At 42.5% G+C, this 18,774-nt stretch overlaps 2 protein-coding genes across 2 annotated transcripts in view; one reads left to right on the top strand and one right to left on the bottom strand.

The window, feature by feature from the left end:
* Positions 1-18,774, top strand: part of LOC311142138 (uncharacterized protein) — a 54,381-nt gene that overhangs the window by 25,917 nt on the left and 9,690 nt on the right. The window lies entirely within an intron of this gene.
* On the bottom strand, positions 7,717-12,411 carry LOC311099220 (uncharacterized protein; the record flags this gene model as incomplete). The annotated part of the gene is made up of 4 exons (XM_084139901.1): positions 7,717-7,725; positions 8,003-8,976; positions 9,036-9,089; positions 12,363-12,411. 4 exons carry the CDS (start codon positions 12,409-12,411, stop codon positions 7,717-7,719), a joined length of 1,086 nt encoding a protein of 361 aa, XP_083996027.1.

The following is an 18,774-nucleotide window of genomic DNA, read 5'->3' as shown; positions in this document are numbered from 1 at the left end:
AAGAATAGAAGATGTTTCTGAACACTTCTACATTCATGTGGATGCTACCATGATTATGAATAATCATGAATGAATGGTGAATGATGATGAATGAGATCGTTACAGAGGAACAAGGATCATACCCCCTCTGTTATTGGTAATGGTGAGAGGTTAGCATGTTTTGTTGTAGCCTCTATAACTTCCTCACTCATTATTATTCATGATTCATTCATGATTTTTCTAAATCATGGCATCATCAGGATTCAGTTAGTAGTGTTTAGAAACATGTTATCTACTCACTTAGACAGAAAATTACTCCAGTCATCATCCACTATTCAGTTACTATCGGGCAAAACATAACCCAAAACACAACCAAAACAAACTGCAAATGCAACCAACGAGTTTGGGACCAAATACTAAACTTTTGACTACTTTAATACACTATGAGTGAATTTATCAAAATACTTATGACTTCTTCAAAAGTGGGGGACTAGATACATAAAGTGCTTTCATTTTTAAATGGTGAAACAGATAGGTATGAAAATACCCTCAAATAAAAGGTGACATTATATACTGTCACCTCATATGAAACATTTGATCTCAAATCCAAAATGCTGGAGTATAGAGCCACATTTAAAATGTTAGCTTCACTGTCAAAATTGATATAGTGTGGACTGTATACTCAATACAATCTAAATCTGATACCTCACTGTCTGTCTTTTGACTGATACTGCTTTTTAAACTGCTCTGGTCAGTCTACTCAAATAATATTTGTACTATACATGTTTCTCTCTACAAGCAATACTTTGATAATTTGTCATTTCTCATAATGATACATTAATTTATGAATAGATATGGCAGGTTTCAGGATGCTGATATACCTGAATGTGTTGAAAAAATATACTGCCACTATTTTCACCACCAAAGAATAGCAGTGTGGTTTTAATATGATTTTACTCTTTGCAGGCTGTCAGGCTGTCTAGTCACAGAGGAAGGCTGTGCTTCTCTGGTCTCAGCTCTGAAGTCAAACCCCTCACACCTGAGAGAGCTGGATCTGAGTAACAATGACCTGAAGGATTCAGGAGTGAAGCTGCTCTCTGCTGTCCTGGGGAATCCCCACTGTAAACTGGAGACTCTGAGGTCAGTATTCCTGTAGTTGGTCAACAAGTGATAACTGTTCACCAGATCCACATGTGTTTACCAGGCACACATAGTCCACACCATATGTGTTTGGACAGTGAAGCTTACAGTTTTAAATTTGGCGCTATGCTCCAGCATTTTGGATTTGAGATAGAATGTTTCATATGAGGTGACAGTACAGAATGTCACCTTTTATTTGAGGTTTTTCATACATATCTGTTTTACTGTTTAGAAATGAAATCACTTTATGTATCTAGTTCTCCCATTTGAAGAAGTCGTAATAATTTGGACATATTCACTTATATTGTATTAAAGTAGTCATAAGTTTAGTATTTGGTCCCATATTCCTTACCTGCAGTGATTACATCAAGCTTGTGAATCTACAAACTTGTTGAATACATTTGCAGTTTGTCTTGGTTGTGTTTTGGATTATGTTTTTCCCAATAGAAACTGAATGGTGAATAATGTCCTGTCATTTTGGAGTCACTTCACTTGTATTGTCAGTAAGAATAGAAGATGTTTCTGAACACTTCTACATTCATGTGGATGCTACCATGATTATGAATAATCATGAATGAATCGTGAATGATGATGAATGAGAAAGTTACAGAGGAACAAGGATCATACCCCCTCTGTTATTGGTAATGGTGAGAGGTTAGCATGTTTTGTTGTAGCCTCTGTACATTTCTCACTCATCATTTTTCATGACTGATTCATGATTTGTGTTAATCATGGCATCATCAGGATTAATTTAGTAGTGTTTAGAAACATGTTATCTACTCACTTAGACAGAAAATTACTCCAGTCATCATCCACCATTCAGTTACTATTGGGCAAAACATAACCCAAAACACAACCAAAACAAACTGCAAATGCAACCAACGAGTTTGGGACCAAATACTCAACTTTGACTACTTTAATACACTATAAGTGAATTGGTCAGAATACTTATGACTTCTTCAAATGGGGGACTAGATACATAAAGTGCTTTCATTTCTAAACGGTGAAACAGATATGTATTAAAATATCCTCAAATAAAAGGTGACATTATATACTGTCACCTCATATGAAACATTTGATCTCAAACCCAAAATGCTGAAGTACAGAGCTACATTTAAAATGTTATCTTCACTGTCAAAATAGATATGGTGTGGACTGTATACTCAATACAATCTAAATCTGATACCTCCCTGTCTGTCTTTTGACTGATACTGCTTTTTAAACTGCTCTGGTCAGTCTACTCAAATATTCGTACTATACATTTTTCTATCTACAAGCAATACTTTGATAATTTGTCATTTCTAATAATGAAACATTTTTCTCTCTACACACAATATTATGATTTTTTCTAATAATGATATATATATGGCAGGTTTCAGGACACTGGTATAAATGAAAATGTATAAAAAATATACTGCCACTATTTTCACCACCAAAGAATAGCAGTGTGGTTTTAATATGATTTGACTCTTTGCAGTCTGTCAGGCTGTCTAGTCACAGAGGAAGGCTGTGCTTCTCTGGTCTCAGCTCTGAAGTCAAACCCCTCACACCTGAGAGAGCTGGACCTGAGCTACAATCACCCAGGAGACTCAGGAGTCAGACTGCTCTCTGCTGGACTGGAGGATCCACACTGCAGACTGGAGAAACTCAAGTATGTAGAGGGTTTATGTCAATGTTCATATCAGACATGTTGGAGTTATCAGGCTAGTTAAGACAAACATTCTGACCACCACTTGGACTAAGTTATATAAAGACTGTGTGTGTGTGTGTGTGTGTGTGTGTGTGTGTGGTGTGTGTGTGTGTGTGTCTCTAGTTTGTGTGTGTGTGTGGTGTGTGTGTGTGTGTGTGGTGTGTGTCCAGTGTTTGTGTGTGTGTGGGTCCAGTGTGTGTGTGTGTTTGTGTGTGTGTGGGTCCAGTGTGTGTGTGTGTGTGTGTCCAGTTTGTGTGTCCAGTGTGTGTCCAGTGTGTGTATGTGTGTGTGTGATACACACACACACACTGGACAAACACACACACACTGGACACACACACACACACAAACACACTGGACATATACACACACTTGACTCACACACACACACTGGTCCCACACACTCACACTGGACACACACACACACACACACACACACACACACACACACACACACACACACAAACACACACACACTGGACAAACACACACACACTGGACACACACACTCACACTAGACACACACACACACTCACTAACACTGGACACACACACACACATACACACAAACACACACACACTGGACACACACACACACTGGACACAAACACACATCCACTGGACACACACTGGACACACACACACACACTGGACACACACACACACACACTGGACACACAAACACTCACACACTGAACACACACCCACACACACACTGGACACACACACACACACTGGACACACACACTCACACTAGACACACACACACACACTGGACAAACACACACACACTGGACACACACACAAACACACTGGACACACACACACACACTCACACTGGACACACACACACAATCACACACTGGACAGACAAACACACACACACACTGAACACACACACAAACACACACACTGGACACACACACAAACACACACGCACCCCCCCCCCCCCCCCCACACACACACACACACACACTGGACACACACAAGTTATATGCTGACTGTGTGTGTGTGTGTGTGTGTGTCCAATGTGTGTGTGTGTGTGTGTCCAATGTGTGTGTGTCTGTGTCCAATGTGTGTGTGTGTCTGTGTGTGTGTGTATGTGTGTGTGTGTGTGTGTGTGTGTGTGTGTGTGTGTGTGTGTGTGTGTGTGTGTGTGTGTGTGTGTGTGTGTGTGTGTGCAGTGTGTGTGTGTGTCCGGTGTGTGTGTGTGTGTGTGTGTTTGTCCTGTGTGTGTGTGTGTGTCTGTGTGTGTCCAGTGTGTGTGTGTGTATCGTTTGTGTGTGTGTTTGTCCAGTGTGTGTGTGTTTGTGTGTGTGTCCAGTGTGTGTGTGTGTGCACGTGTATCAGTACACACACTGGACACACACACATACACTGGACACACACTGGACACACACTGGACACACTCACACACACACACACTGTAAACACATACACTGGACACATACACACAAAGGACACACACACACAAAGGACGCACACACACACACTGGACACACACACACACTAGACACACACACACACACACACTAGACATACACACACACACACACTGGACACACACACACAATGGACACATACACACACACTGGACAAACACACACACACACACACACACTGGACACACACAAACACACACACACACACTGGACACACACACACACACACACACACACACACACACACTGGACACAAACCGGACACACTGGACACACACAAACACACAGACTTACTCACACTGGACACACACACACACAAACACACACACACTGTAAACACACACACTGGACACATACACACAAAGGACACAAACACACATACTTACTCACACTGGACACACAGACACACACTGGACACACAAACACAAACACTGGACACACACATACACTGGACACACACACAAACACTAGACACACACACATACACTACACACACACACACACACACACACACAAACACTAGACATACACACACACTGGACACACATTCACACACTGGACAAACACACACACACTAACACACACACACACACTGGACACACACACACACTGGACAAACACACTGAACACACACACACACACACTGGACACACACACACACACACATACTGGACACAAAAACACACACACTTGACATACACACACACACTGGACAGACACCGGACACACACACACACACACACACACACTGGACACACACTGGACACACACTGGACACACTCACACACAGGACACAAACACACTGGACACACACAGGACACACACACATACACACACTTGGACAAATGTATATACTGACTGTGTGTGTGTGTGTGTGTGTGTGTGTGTGTGTGTGTGTGTGTGTGTGTGTGTGTGTGTGTGTGTGTGTGTGTGTGTGTGTGTGTGTGTGAGTTCAGGTGTATCCTTCATTGACTGTCTGTTCTTCTGCTTACCGCTACAGTGTGGAACATGGTGGAGAGAACACAATGAAACCTGGACTTAGAAAATGTGAGTGTTGACTGCTGTGAAGAATATGACTAAGAATAAGTCTTAATTCAAGTGAAGTCAAAGTCAAAGACCACCATCATTACTTACTTGGTCATATTAAATATCAGCTGTAGTTCTACAGAAGCACAAATCAGGGACACCAAAGTTTACAAAGAATTGCTTTGATAATGTGTGTGTGTGTGTGTGTGTGTGTTCAGAATGTGTGTGTGTGTGTGTGTGTGTGTGTGTGTGTGTGTGTGTGTGTGTGTGTGTGTGTGTGTTCAGTATAAGTGTGTGTGTGTGTGTTCAGGATGTGTGTGTGTGTGTGTGTGTGTGTAATTAATGGGAATAAGTGTGTTTTATATTACCATACAGTATAACATATGATCATTCAACAAGTCTCAAGTTACCTTAACTTCTCCTTTTGATACCTAGAAACATCTACATTAAATGAATTAGTGAAAAGTGAGTTAACATTCTAATGTGAATGATGATGATTTCTAATATTGTGTCTGGTTTCATCCATCAGATGTCTGTGATCTCACACTGGACCTAAACACAGTAAACAGACACCTCTCTCTGTCTGAGGAGAACAGAAAGGTGACATGGAGGACAGAGGAGCAGCCGTATCCTGATCACCCAGAGAGATTTGAGGGCTGGAGACAGGTGCTGTGTAGAGAGGGTCTGACTGGACGCTGTTACTGGGAAGTAGAGTGGAGTGGGAGTGGGGCTGGTATAGGAGTGACATATACAGTGGGGGAAAAAAGTATTTAGTCAGCCACTATTTGTGCAAGTTCTCCCACTTAAAAAGATGAGAGAGGCCTGTAATTTTCATCATAGGTACATGTCAACTATGAAAGACAAATTGAGGAAAAAAAATCCAGAAAATCACATTGTAGGATTTTTAATGAATTTATTTGCAAATGATGGTGGAAAATAAGTATTTGGTCACCTACAAACAAGCAAGATTTCTGGCTCTCACAGACCTGTAACTTCTTCTTTAAGAGGCTCCTCTGTCCTCCACTCGTCACCTGTATTAATGGCATCTGTTTGAACTTGTTATCAGTATAAAAGACACCTGTCCACAACCTCAAACAGTCACACTCCAAACTCCACTATGGCCAAGACCAAAGAGCTGACAAAGGACACCAGAAACAAAATTGTAGACCTGCACCAGGCTGGGAAGACTGAATCTGCAATAGGTAAGCAGCTTGGTTTGAAGAAATCAACTGTGGGAGCAATTATTAGGAAATGGAAGACATACAAGACCACTGATAATCTCCCTCGATCTGGGGCTCCACGCAAGATCTCACCCCGTGGGGTCAAAATGATCACAAGAACGGTGAGCAAAAATCCTAGAACCACACGGGGGGACCTAGTGAATGACCTGCAGAGAGCTGGGACCAAAGTAACAAAGCCTACCATCAGTAACACACTACGCCGCCAGGGACTCAAATCCTGCAGTGCAAGACGTGTCCGCCTGCTTAAGCCAGTACATGTCCAGGCCTGTCTGAAGTTTGCTAGAGTGCATTTGGATGATCCAGAAGAGGATTGGGAGAATATCATATGGTCACATGAAACCAAAATATAACTTTTTGGTAAAAACTCAATTCGTCGTGTTTGGAGGACAAAGAATGCTGAGTTGCATCCAAATAACACCATACCTACTGTGAAGTATGGGGGTGGAAACTTTGCTTTGGGGCTGTTTTTCTGCAAAGGGACCAGGACGACTGATCCGTGTAAAGGAACGAATGAATGGGGCCATGTATCGTGAGATTTTGAGTGAAAACCTCCTTCCATCAGCAAGGGCATTGAAGATGAAACGTGGCTGGGTCTTTCAGCATGACAATGATCCCAAACACACCGCCCGGGCAATGAAGGAGTGGCTTCGTAAGAAGCATTTCAAGGTCCTGGAGTGGCCTAGCCAGTCTCCTGATCTCAACCCCATAGAAAATCTTTGGAGGGAGTTGAAAGTCTGTGTTGCCCAGCGACAGCCCCAAAACATCACTGCTCTAGAGGAGATCTGCATGGAGGAATGGGCCAAAATACCAGCAACAGTGTGTGAAAACCTTGTGAAGACTTACAGAAAACGTTTGACCTGTGTCATTGCCAACAAAGGGTATATAACAAAGTATTGAGAAACTTTTGTTATTGACCAAATACTTATTTTCCACCATAATTTGCAAATAAATTCATAAAAAATCCTACAATGTGATTTTCTGGAAAAAAAATTCTCATTTTGTCTGTCATAGTTGACGTGTACCTATGATGAAAATTACAGGCCTCTCTCATCTTTTTAAGTGGGAGAACTTGCACAATTGGTGGCTGACTAAATACTTTTTTTCCCCACTGTAAAGGAATCAGCAGGAGAGGAAGGGGTAATGACTGTGTGATTGGAGGTAATGACAAGTCATGGATTCTGATCTGCTCTGGCAACAGTTACTCTGCCTGGCACAATAATAAGTCCACTACCATAGACGTCCCCTCCTCCAGATCCCACAGAGTAGGAGTGTATCTGGACTGGCCAGCCGGCACTCTGTCCTTCTACAGAGTCTCCTCTGACACACTGACCCACCTGAACACATTCCACTCCACATTCACTGAGCCCCTCTATCCAGGGTTTATAGTTTGGGACTCGGTGTCCCTATGTTAAATACACACTTGACACACACACACACACAGGACACATACTGGACACACACAGGACACACACACACACACACACACACACTGGACACACACACACACACACACTCACACTGGACACACACACACACACTGGACACAAACACACACACACAATGGAGACACACACACTGGACACACACACACTGAACAGACACACACACACTGGACACACACACACTGGACACACACACACACTGGACACACACTGGATAAACACACCCACACACTGGACACACACACAATGGACACACACACACACTCTGGACACACACACACACACTGGACACAGACACACACACTGAACACACACACACTGTACACACACACACACACACAGAGGACACACACACACTGGACACACACTGGACACACACTGACACACTGGACACACACACTGGACACACACACACACTGGACACACACAAACACATACTGAACACACACACACACTGGACACACACACTGACACACACTGGACACACAAACACACTTGATACACAAACACTGTACAGACACACACACACACACACACACACACACACACTGAACAAACACACTGAACACACACACACACCGGACAAACACACACACACACACACACACACACACACACACAGGACACACACACACACTGATCACACACACACACACACTGGACACACACTGGACAAACACACCCACACACTGGACACACACACACTCTGGACACACACACACACTGGACACATACACACACACTGAACACACACACACACTGGACACACACACACAGAGGACACACACACACTGGACACACACACACACACACACACACACACACACACACTGGACAAACACACACACACACACACACACACACACACACACACACACAAGGGACACACACTAATACACACTGGACACACACACACAGGACATACACATACACACTGGACACACACACACCTGAAACACACACACACTGGACACACACACAGGACACACACACACACTGGACACACACACACACACCTGACACACACACACACACACAGGACACACACATACACCTGACACACACACACACACACACAGGACACACACACAGGACGGACACACACACAAACACACACTGAAAACACACACTGGTCACACACACTCACACACACTTGACACACACACACACACACACTGGACACACACACTCACACACACTGGACACACACACCCACACACACACACACTGGACACACACACATACTGGACACACACACACTGGACACACACTCACACACACTGGACACACACACACACACACACACACTGGACACACACACACATACGCTGGACACACAAACACTGGACACACACACACACACACTCACACTGGACACACACACACACACACACACTGGACACACACACACACTAGACACACACACTCACACACACTGGACACACACAAAAACACACACACACTGGACACACACACACACACACACTGGACACACACACACACTGGACACACACACTCACACACACTGGACACACACACACACGACACACACACACACACACACACACACACACACACACACACACACACACACTCACACACACTGGACACACACACACACGCTGGACACACACACTCACACACACTGGACACACACACACACACTGGTCACACACACATACACACTTACACACACTCAAACAAATTGGACACACACACTGGACACACACACACACTGGACACACACACACACACTGGACACACACGCACACCTGACACACACACACACACAAACACACACACACACACAGGACATACACATACACAATGGACACACACACACCTGACACACACACAAACATACAGGAAACACACACACTGGACACACACACACACTGGACACACACACACACACTGGACACACACGCACACCTGACACACACACACACACAGGACACACACACACACACATACACACACACACACACTCACACACACTGGACACACACACACACACTGGACACACACACTGGACACACACACTCACACAAACTGGACACACACACACACACTGGACACACACATACACACTTACACACACTCACACACACTGGACGCACACACACACACTGGACACACACACACACTCACACACACTGGACGCACACACTGGACACACACACATACGCTGGACTCACACACACCGGACACACACACACACACACACACACACTCACACTGTACCCACACACATACACACTGGACACACACACACGACCCACACACATACACACTGGACACACACACCTGACACACACACACACACACACATGACACACACACTGGACACACACACACACACACACACTGGACACACACACTGGACACACACACACACACACCTGACACACACACACACACACACACAGGACACAAACACTGGACACACACACACACACACTGAACACACACACACTGAACACACACACACACACTGGACACACACACACTGAACACATACACACACACACTGGACACACTCACACATACACTAGACACACACACACACTGAACACATACACACACACTGGACACACACACACACACTGAACACACACACACTGAACACACACTGGACACACACACACACACTGAACACATACACACACACACTGGACACACTCACACACACACTGGACACACACACAAAAACACACACACTGGACACACACACACACAAACACACTGGACACACATCCACACACACACACTGGACACACACACAGACTGAACACACACACACTGAACACACATACATACACTAGACACACACACACACACTGAACACATATACACACACACTGGACACACACACACACAATGGAGACACACACATACTGGACACACACAAACACACACGCTGGACACACACACTGGACATACAGACACACACACACACTGGACACACACACACACTGGACACACACACACACTGGACATACACACACACACACAGGACACACACACTGGACACACACACACACACACTGGACACACACACACTGGACACATTTCCATGTGTTGGAGTTTGATGAAAGGAAATCCCATATAGCCTACTGGACAGGACTTTGCTATGGCATCTTCTGTTTGGGTGTCTCAGGTCAGGTCTGAGCCATGATCAGAATGTGTCTCTGTGTCTATTTCCAGCCCTGCCATTTCTACCTGTCCTGATCTAGTGTTTCACCCCTGACCTCCTCACACCGTCTCACTGTCCATGTCTGCTTTTAGCTCCCACCTCTACTTCACTGTGTTATAATGGACCTTATGCTTGTTATGTCACCTCTGGAACCAGTTATCAAACATACTTACCTTTCTGACCCTATCCCATGGCCCTACTTTCTACAACTGAACATTTAAATTCCTCTATGAGTTTTGTTTAGTGTCCATTTACTTATATATGTATTTGTTGTATATTGGGGTTGTGCTGCAGAGCATCATGGGGGTTTGTATATGTTGAGATGATCACGTTCCAGATAAATGGTTGAACTGATTCCTGTCTCCTGTCTCATCATTATTGAATTGTTATACAGACGTGGTTATGAAACCCACGAGACATAACAAAAGATTGGTGATGAGTAAGTCTGAATCTACAGGAACTATTCTGTCTGGAAGAAGTGGGGTTTTACAACTGTTTAAAACTGTTATTTTCTGTGGTCCAGAATAGGCTAATGTTAGCACAGTGTATTGCTAGCAGAGGCAAGTGCATAGTCCAGCTAGCTAAGAAAGAGAGTTAACATCGTCATGACGTCAGAAAAGGACTGGAGACGGACGTCGGAGCGGGAAAACAACGTGATTAAAAGGGAGGAATATACAGTGATTAAAGGAAAGGACATTTATTCAACTGTGAAGACAAACCTTTTAATTAAATCTGCAAAATGAGCGAATTTAGGAGGAAACGTCAGTGAGTGAAGTGAATGAAGATCACGTGACTGAGGAAAATATTGCTTTGGTTGAGGACAATATTGAAGTGAGTGACAATCAGGAGCTTATTGAGAAATGAACAATTATTGGAATTGTTGGAAACATTGGACAATTTGATAAAAGTATTGAGCAGTGGAGCTCATATACAGAACAGTTTGAATATTTAGTTCTTGTAAATGACATGGATTAGGACAACATTGTGCCTACATGTTTTAGTGTAATGGGGCCAAAGACATCTAATTTACTAGGCAGCCTGCTACAGCCAGACAGAACAGGTAATAAGACGTATGGGGATATTGTGGAGATACTTAAAGGACATTTTTCACCAGAACCACTAGTTACTAAGACTTTTCCTAGCTCGTTTGTGAGAACCAGTTATAGCCTTCAGTCCTAGTTTTGATTCACCTGCCTGTTTGCCTACCTGTGTATGACCATTGCCTCTCTGCGACCACGATTCCTGATGTGTTCATAGTCACCAACAGCGCCTACCCGCACACACAAATGTCAACCAATCAGCATTTTTATTTATTTTATTTTTATTTCACCTTTATTTAACCAGGTAAGAAGCCAGTTGAGAACTAGTTCTCATTTCCAACTGTGACCTGGCCAAGATAAAGCACCAAGGCGCCCTGAAACCTGCGCTGTGAAACCAACGCACCCAAGCAGCACAGGAAAAAAGACATCAAGCTATGATGAATAAATGAAAACCTTTACCAGACGATAACTATTATCCCTCAAATATAAAATAGAGACAATTAGTTACACAATCACCATCCTCCTGAGTTCACCCTCCCAACCCCCCATTATATATATTTATATACACATGTACACACACACACACAACTGTACAGCTATCAGCTAGCTGGCAATTAGGTGTCCAGCCAGTGAGTAGCTTCTCCCTGCCTCGGTATCACTAACGCTAGCATACATCTATAACAATAAACAAGCCAGCAAACGTAATAGTAGCTAAAAATTCCCTGAAGTAATATAAACACCATAGTTAGGCTTGAAACCCAGTCAAAAGCCACATCACTATTTAACCAAACCCGACTGGACCTCTATGGGTAAAATAAAAGTATCCAGAAATAAAATGTAACTACCTGGCATAGTGTGGCTGTAGCTATAGTAACACCCTGGTAAACTTAGCGAGCTGGCTAAATAGCGCAGTCAACATTAGCTATGATCCAACTTTACCTGGCCTGTCATTATGGCGCTAGCCATCTAGCCAGCCAGTCAACATTAGCTATGATCCAACTTTACCTGGCCTGTCATTATGGTGCTAGCCATCTAGCCAGCCAGCCAGTCAACATTAGCTATGATCCAACTTTACCTGGCCTGTCATTATGGCGCTAGCCATCTAGCCAGCCAGCCAGGCAACATTAGCTATGATCCAACTTTACCTGGCCTGTCATTATGGCGCTAGCCATCTAGCCAGCCAGCCAGTCAACATTAGCTATGATCCAACTTTACCTGGCCTGTCATTATGGCGCTAGCCATCTAGCCAGCCAGCCAGTCAACATTAGCTATGATCCAACTTTCCTGGCCTGTCATTATGGCGCTAGCCATCTAGCCAGCCAGCCAGTCAACATTAGCTATGATCCAACTTTACCTGGCCTGTCATTATGGTGCTAGCCATCTAGCCAGCCAGCCAGTCAACATTAGCTATGATCCAACTTTACCTGGCCTGTCATTATGGCGCTAGCCATCTAGCCAGCCAGCCAGTCAACATTAGCTATGATCCAACTTTACCTGGCCTGTCATTATGGCGCTAGCCATCTAGCCAGCCAGCCAGTCAACATTAGCTATGATCCAACTTTACCTGGCCTGTCATTATGGCGCTAGCCATCTAGCCAGCCAGCCAGCCGATCCTATGAGTCATTTGGTTGTATCCTCATGTTCTAACAGTTCACTATCCACTGTATCCAAGTTCAAAAGACAGTTCCTCCTGATGTAGTAGACGGGAACAAGTCAGGGAGTTCTTTCCTCATGTATGTTTCAGCCGTCTTCACAGAGTCAAATGTGCGCTCACCATTCTTGGTTTCCGTCCACAAAGTCGTCGGGTAGCAGCAGGTCTATTATCAGATGTTAAATGATTTTAACATATTGAACCATATATCCTATATTCATGGTCTATTATCAGATGTTAAATGATTTTAACATATTGAACCATATATCCTATATTCATGGTCTATTATCAGATGTGAAATGATTTTAACATATTGAACCATATATCCTATATTCATGGTCTATTATCAGATGTTAAATGATTTTAACATATTGAACCATATATCCTATGTTCATGGTCTATTATCAGATGTTAAATGATTTTAACATATTGAACCATATATCCTATATTCATGGTCTATTATCAGATGTGAAATGATTTTAACATATTGAACCATATATCCTATATTCATGGTCTATTATCAGATGTTAAATGATTTTAACATATTGAACCATATAGCCTGTATTCATGGTCTAATATCAGATGGTAAATGATTTTAACATATTGAACCATATATCCTGTATTCATGGTCTATTATCAGATGGTAAATGATTTTAACATATTGAACCATATATCCTGTATTCTTGGTCTATTATCAGATGTTCTATTAGCAATAAGCATGATCCCCTGTAGCCCAACGGATGCAGCATAGTGGCAATTTTTTTTTTTTTTTTTTTTTTTTTTTTTTTTTTTTTCACCTTTATTTAACCAGGTAAGCCAGTTGAGAACAGGTTCTCATTTACAACTGCGACCTGGCCAAGATAAAGCATAGTAGTGCAATAAAAAAACAACACAGAGTTACATATGGGGTAAAAAAACATAAAGTCAGAAATGAAGCATGGGGTTTGTCCATCTGCATTTACCCCATTGGACACCACTTCCTGATGATGATTATTATTTATTATTATTATTATTCACTCAGAATTGTTGTTAGCGGGGTTTCTATTACAAAGTGTGCAATTGCCCTTTTAAGATGCCGTTGCCCCTTTAAGAGCTCTGTTGCAAATGTTCCTAAACCATGCTTGACACTCCGATTGTAACTGTATTTTTAAAACAACGCATTAGCGCGATTGTAGGAGTATAGAAATAAACGTGTTATCAATGGAAAGCTTGGATCCCCCTCTTTTTTAACAAAGGTCAAAACTGCTTTCAAAAGTGTTTTCCCAAGAGTTGTTGTCCGTTCAAGAGTTGTTGTCCGTTGACTGCTTGAATAAACGGCCCTACAAAGGCAAAGAGCATCAACTAGAAAACAGTACAACTGAAGACAAAAAAGGCTTTAAAGTTGTTTTTGCTGTTCAGCCAAATATGTCGTTGGTAGATAAGTGTAAATGCACTGATGTATCATCTTATTATGACCACTGATCTGACCTATGACCCCTAAAATGCTGATACTGCACTCTGCCTTTGTGTGACCTTAATCAGCTGTATGGGTCATGCAAAAGCAAAGTGCAGTATGTAGAAAATCTAAATGTGTTTATCCAGCTTTCTTGTTGTTTTTAATGGTGTTGTGTAGTTGTGTTTTCATGTTTTGAATGTTGTATTGTAGCAACCCTTAAGCTGTTTTTATCCATAAGGTAAGAACTATTTAATCACGGAGAATGTTTATCCTTATGTGACTTTGTTTTAATATCAATGCTGTCCTTTTCTTTATGTTAGCGAGTGTTTCAATATTTTGTTTGCTATCTTTCTTACCATTATCTGGGTATTTGCATTTCAATGCGAGTTAAACCATAATGTTTCCCCATGATTGTGCCATGTTTATTCTGGTGATAACTGGATCACTGGCTGTCTCATGGAGTGTGTGAGGGTGAGTGTCATGGTCGGGATGGCCTGAACTCAGAGCCTGATAGAATACCAAGGAAAACCGTAGTAACTGCAGTAGAACATGGTGGAACAAAGCCAGATGGCAGTAACCTCACTTACTGCTGTTTCCTTGGTTTTTACTGTGATTTTGTAGTTACAGCAAATTTGACCCTCCATTTTCTCTGAAACAGAAGATAATTGAACCAGGACACTTTGTCACAAGATATAACAGATACTACGAAGCCTGATTTAGGTCTGAACTCATCTTTGACCAAATGTGTAGCAGCAGTTTTCAATTGTACGGCAGAATAGCTGTGTACATAATCCTAATACCTCTTCATGGACTACATTTGAACACTTGAAAAGTGTCTTCTGTTAGGGTGTGAACTGGTATGGTAAGATTACCTAGTGGAGCCAGTAACTGAAATGTTGCTGGTTCGAATACCTGAGCCGTCAAGGTAAAAATCTATCTGTGCCCTTAAGCAAGGCACTTACACCTGATTTGCTCCAGGGGGCGCCGTACTACTATGACCCTGTAAAACAACACATTTCACTGCATCTATCCGGTGTCTGTGACAATACATTTACAAATATTGTATTTATTTATTACAACAGTTAATTTAACAATGCTGGTTATAAATCTTGTTGACATTCATCCAAGGACACCTTGACTTGCATTACACTCTCACTGCAGAAAAATATTCTCATGAAATCATATGACTCATAGTTAGAGAAAAGGATTCCTGTGAACGAGGCCTGCTACAAGCAGGAAACAAGTTATGGATGTGTGATCTATCTTGGCATCTTTTTGGGGTAACCACATTGGAACATTCCAACATTCATCTTTAAGGACATGAACTGGCAGAACAGGTTTCAGCAAAGTATGGAGTCATTGTTTTCAGGAAGGTGTCTCCATGGCGATAGGAGGGCCAGGAGGCAGACTAAGGGCAAGGGAAGCCACCTGAACTACTGCCCTACAAAGGCAAAGAGCAGTCTACGCAAACAGTGAATCTGAGAGAAATGGCTTTAATGTTGGGTTTTTTGTCCAATCATATCAACCATGACCACTGATCTGACCTATGACCCCTTGAATGCTGATACTGCACTCTGCCTTTGTATGACCTTAAACAGCTGTATGGGTAATGCAAAAGCAAAGTGCAGTATGTAGAAATCTAAATGTGTTTATCCAGCTTTCTTGTTGTTTTTCTGTTTGATGGAAACAGTTTGAGTGTTGTAACTATATTCCAACTGTATTTAATGGTGTGATGTAGTCGTGTTTTCATGTTTTCAATGTTGTATTGGAGTAGGCCTAACCCTCACCAATATTTCTGTTGATGGAGAGAGACACCAGAAAAGACACAGAGACAGCAACAGAAGAATAGGATATGATGGAGAGAGACACCAGACAAGACACAGAGATGGCAACAGAAGAATAGGATATGATGGAGAGAGACACCAGACAAGACACAGAGACAGCAACAGAAGAATAGGATATGATGGAGAGAGACACCAGACAAGACACAGAGACAGCAACAGAAGAATAGGATATGATGGAGACAGACACCAGACAAGATGAGAGACATCAATAGACGACACAGAGAAAGTGATGGAGAGAGACAGAGGAGGGGAGAACACACAGTAGACTATCACTAAAAGCTGATATAGGGATTCTAATTGCTGCACTGAGAGAGAGAGAGAGAGAGAGAGAGAGAGAGAGAGAGAGAGAGAGAGAGAGAGAGAGAGAGAGAGAGAGAGAGAGAGAGAGAGAGAGAGAGAGAGAGAGAGAGAGAGAGAGAGAGAGTGTGTTTAGGTACTGTGGGATTATTTAATCAGTTTGGCTCATTGGACAGGTCAGAGTCTATATTTGAAGTTCTTGAGTGGTTTTTGGCAATACACTAATGATGTATTCATGGATTTAGCTGTTGAAATTCCTTCCCGGACCCTCCTACTGGCTGTGGGCTAAGCCACCGATGTCTTCAAATCCTAGGGGAGAGAGGAGCTGTTACCCCTGGGGAGAGAGGAGCTGCTACCCCTGGGGAGAGAGGAGTTGCTACCCCTGGGGAGAGAGGAGCTGCAACGAAGAGAGACTGCAACCCTGCTCGGGAAGAGCTTAACGATTGGTGATTGTTGGGGCACGTTTGGCAGGAGCTTCAGTGACGAAAACTGCTGAACTTGCTGATGTTTCACAATATGCCATGGCCGTCTCAGTCACCAGGTCTCAACCCAATTGAAGACAACCATCAACAAAACACTAAATTATGGAATTTGTTGTGGAAGAATGATGTCACATCCCTCCAATAGAGTTCCAGACACTTTTATTTTCTTCTTTTTTCTTTTTTCAACCTTGACAATAAACATTTTAATGAACCACAAACACTTGATGTTTAGGGATGGCACACACATAGGGAGACAGATTGCGTTCCTTCTCACATATGCACCTAGGAGTGTTTCTCAACCTGTCATTTTACATAATGTTGCAAGACACATACCATCAAATTAATCCATAGACTTTTGTCCATATTTACAGAAGGCTGTCATTTCACAAATTGTTCCTATATTGAAAGGACATAGGGAAAATAAAGTCAAACATTTCAATACATAACAAAATAATAAAAACAATCACAGCATTACTCAGTCTTAATGTATTTTAACCATATTAACCAGTTTAATCAAATTGTTTTCGTTTGGAACACTAAATCAGAACTACATTTGGAGTTCCAGACGCTTGTAGAATGTATTCCAAGGCACATTGTAAGAGCTATAAAGAGACAGGGAGTGGGAGAGAGAACAGGTAGAACCTGATATGGAAATGAGCAGAACAAACTAAAGGAACTTTCCACCACCGAATGATCATTCCAGACTCTACTTCTATTGAGAGACATATAAAAGGTAAGACGACGATTGTTATGTGTATTCATATAGTTGATGATATTGTTATGTGTATTAATATAGTTTATGATATTGTAATGTGCATTCATATAGTTGATGATATTGTTATGTGTATTAATATAGTTGATGATATTGT

This window comes from Coregonus lavaretus (assembly GCF_964263955.1).
Source record: "Coregonus lavaretus genome assembly, chromosome: 2".
Classification (NCBI taxonomy): domain Eukaryota; kingdom Metazoa; phylum Chordata; class Actinopteri; order Salmoniformes; family Salmonidae; genus Coregonus; species Coregonus lavaretus.
This window is presented reverse-complemented; position numbering and strand designations above follow the sequence as displayed.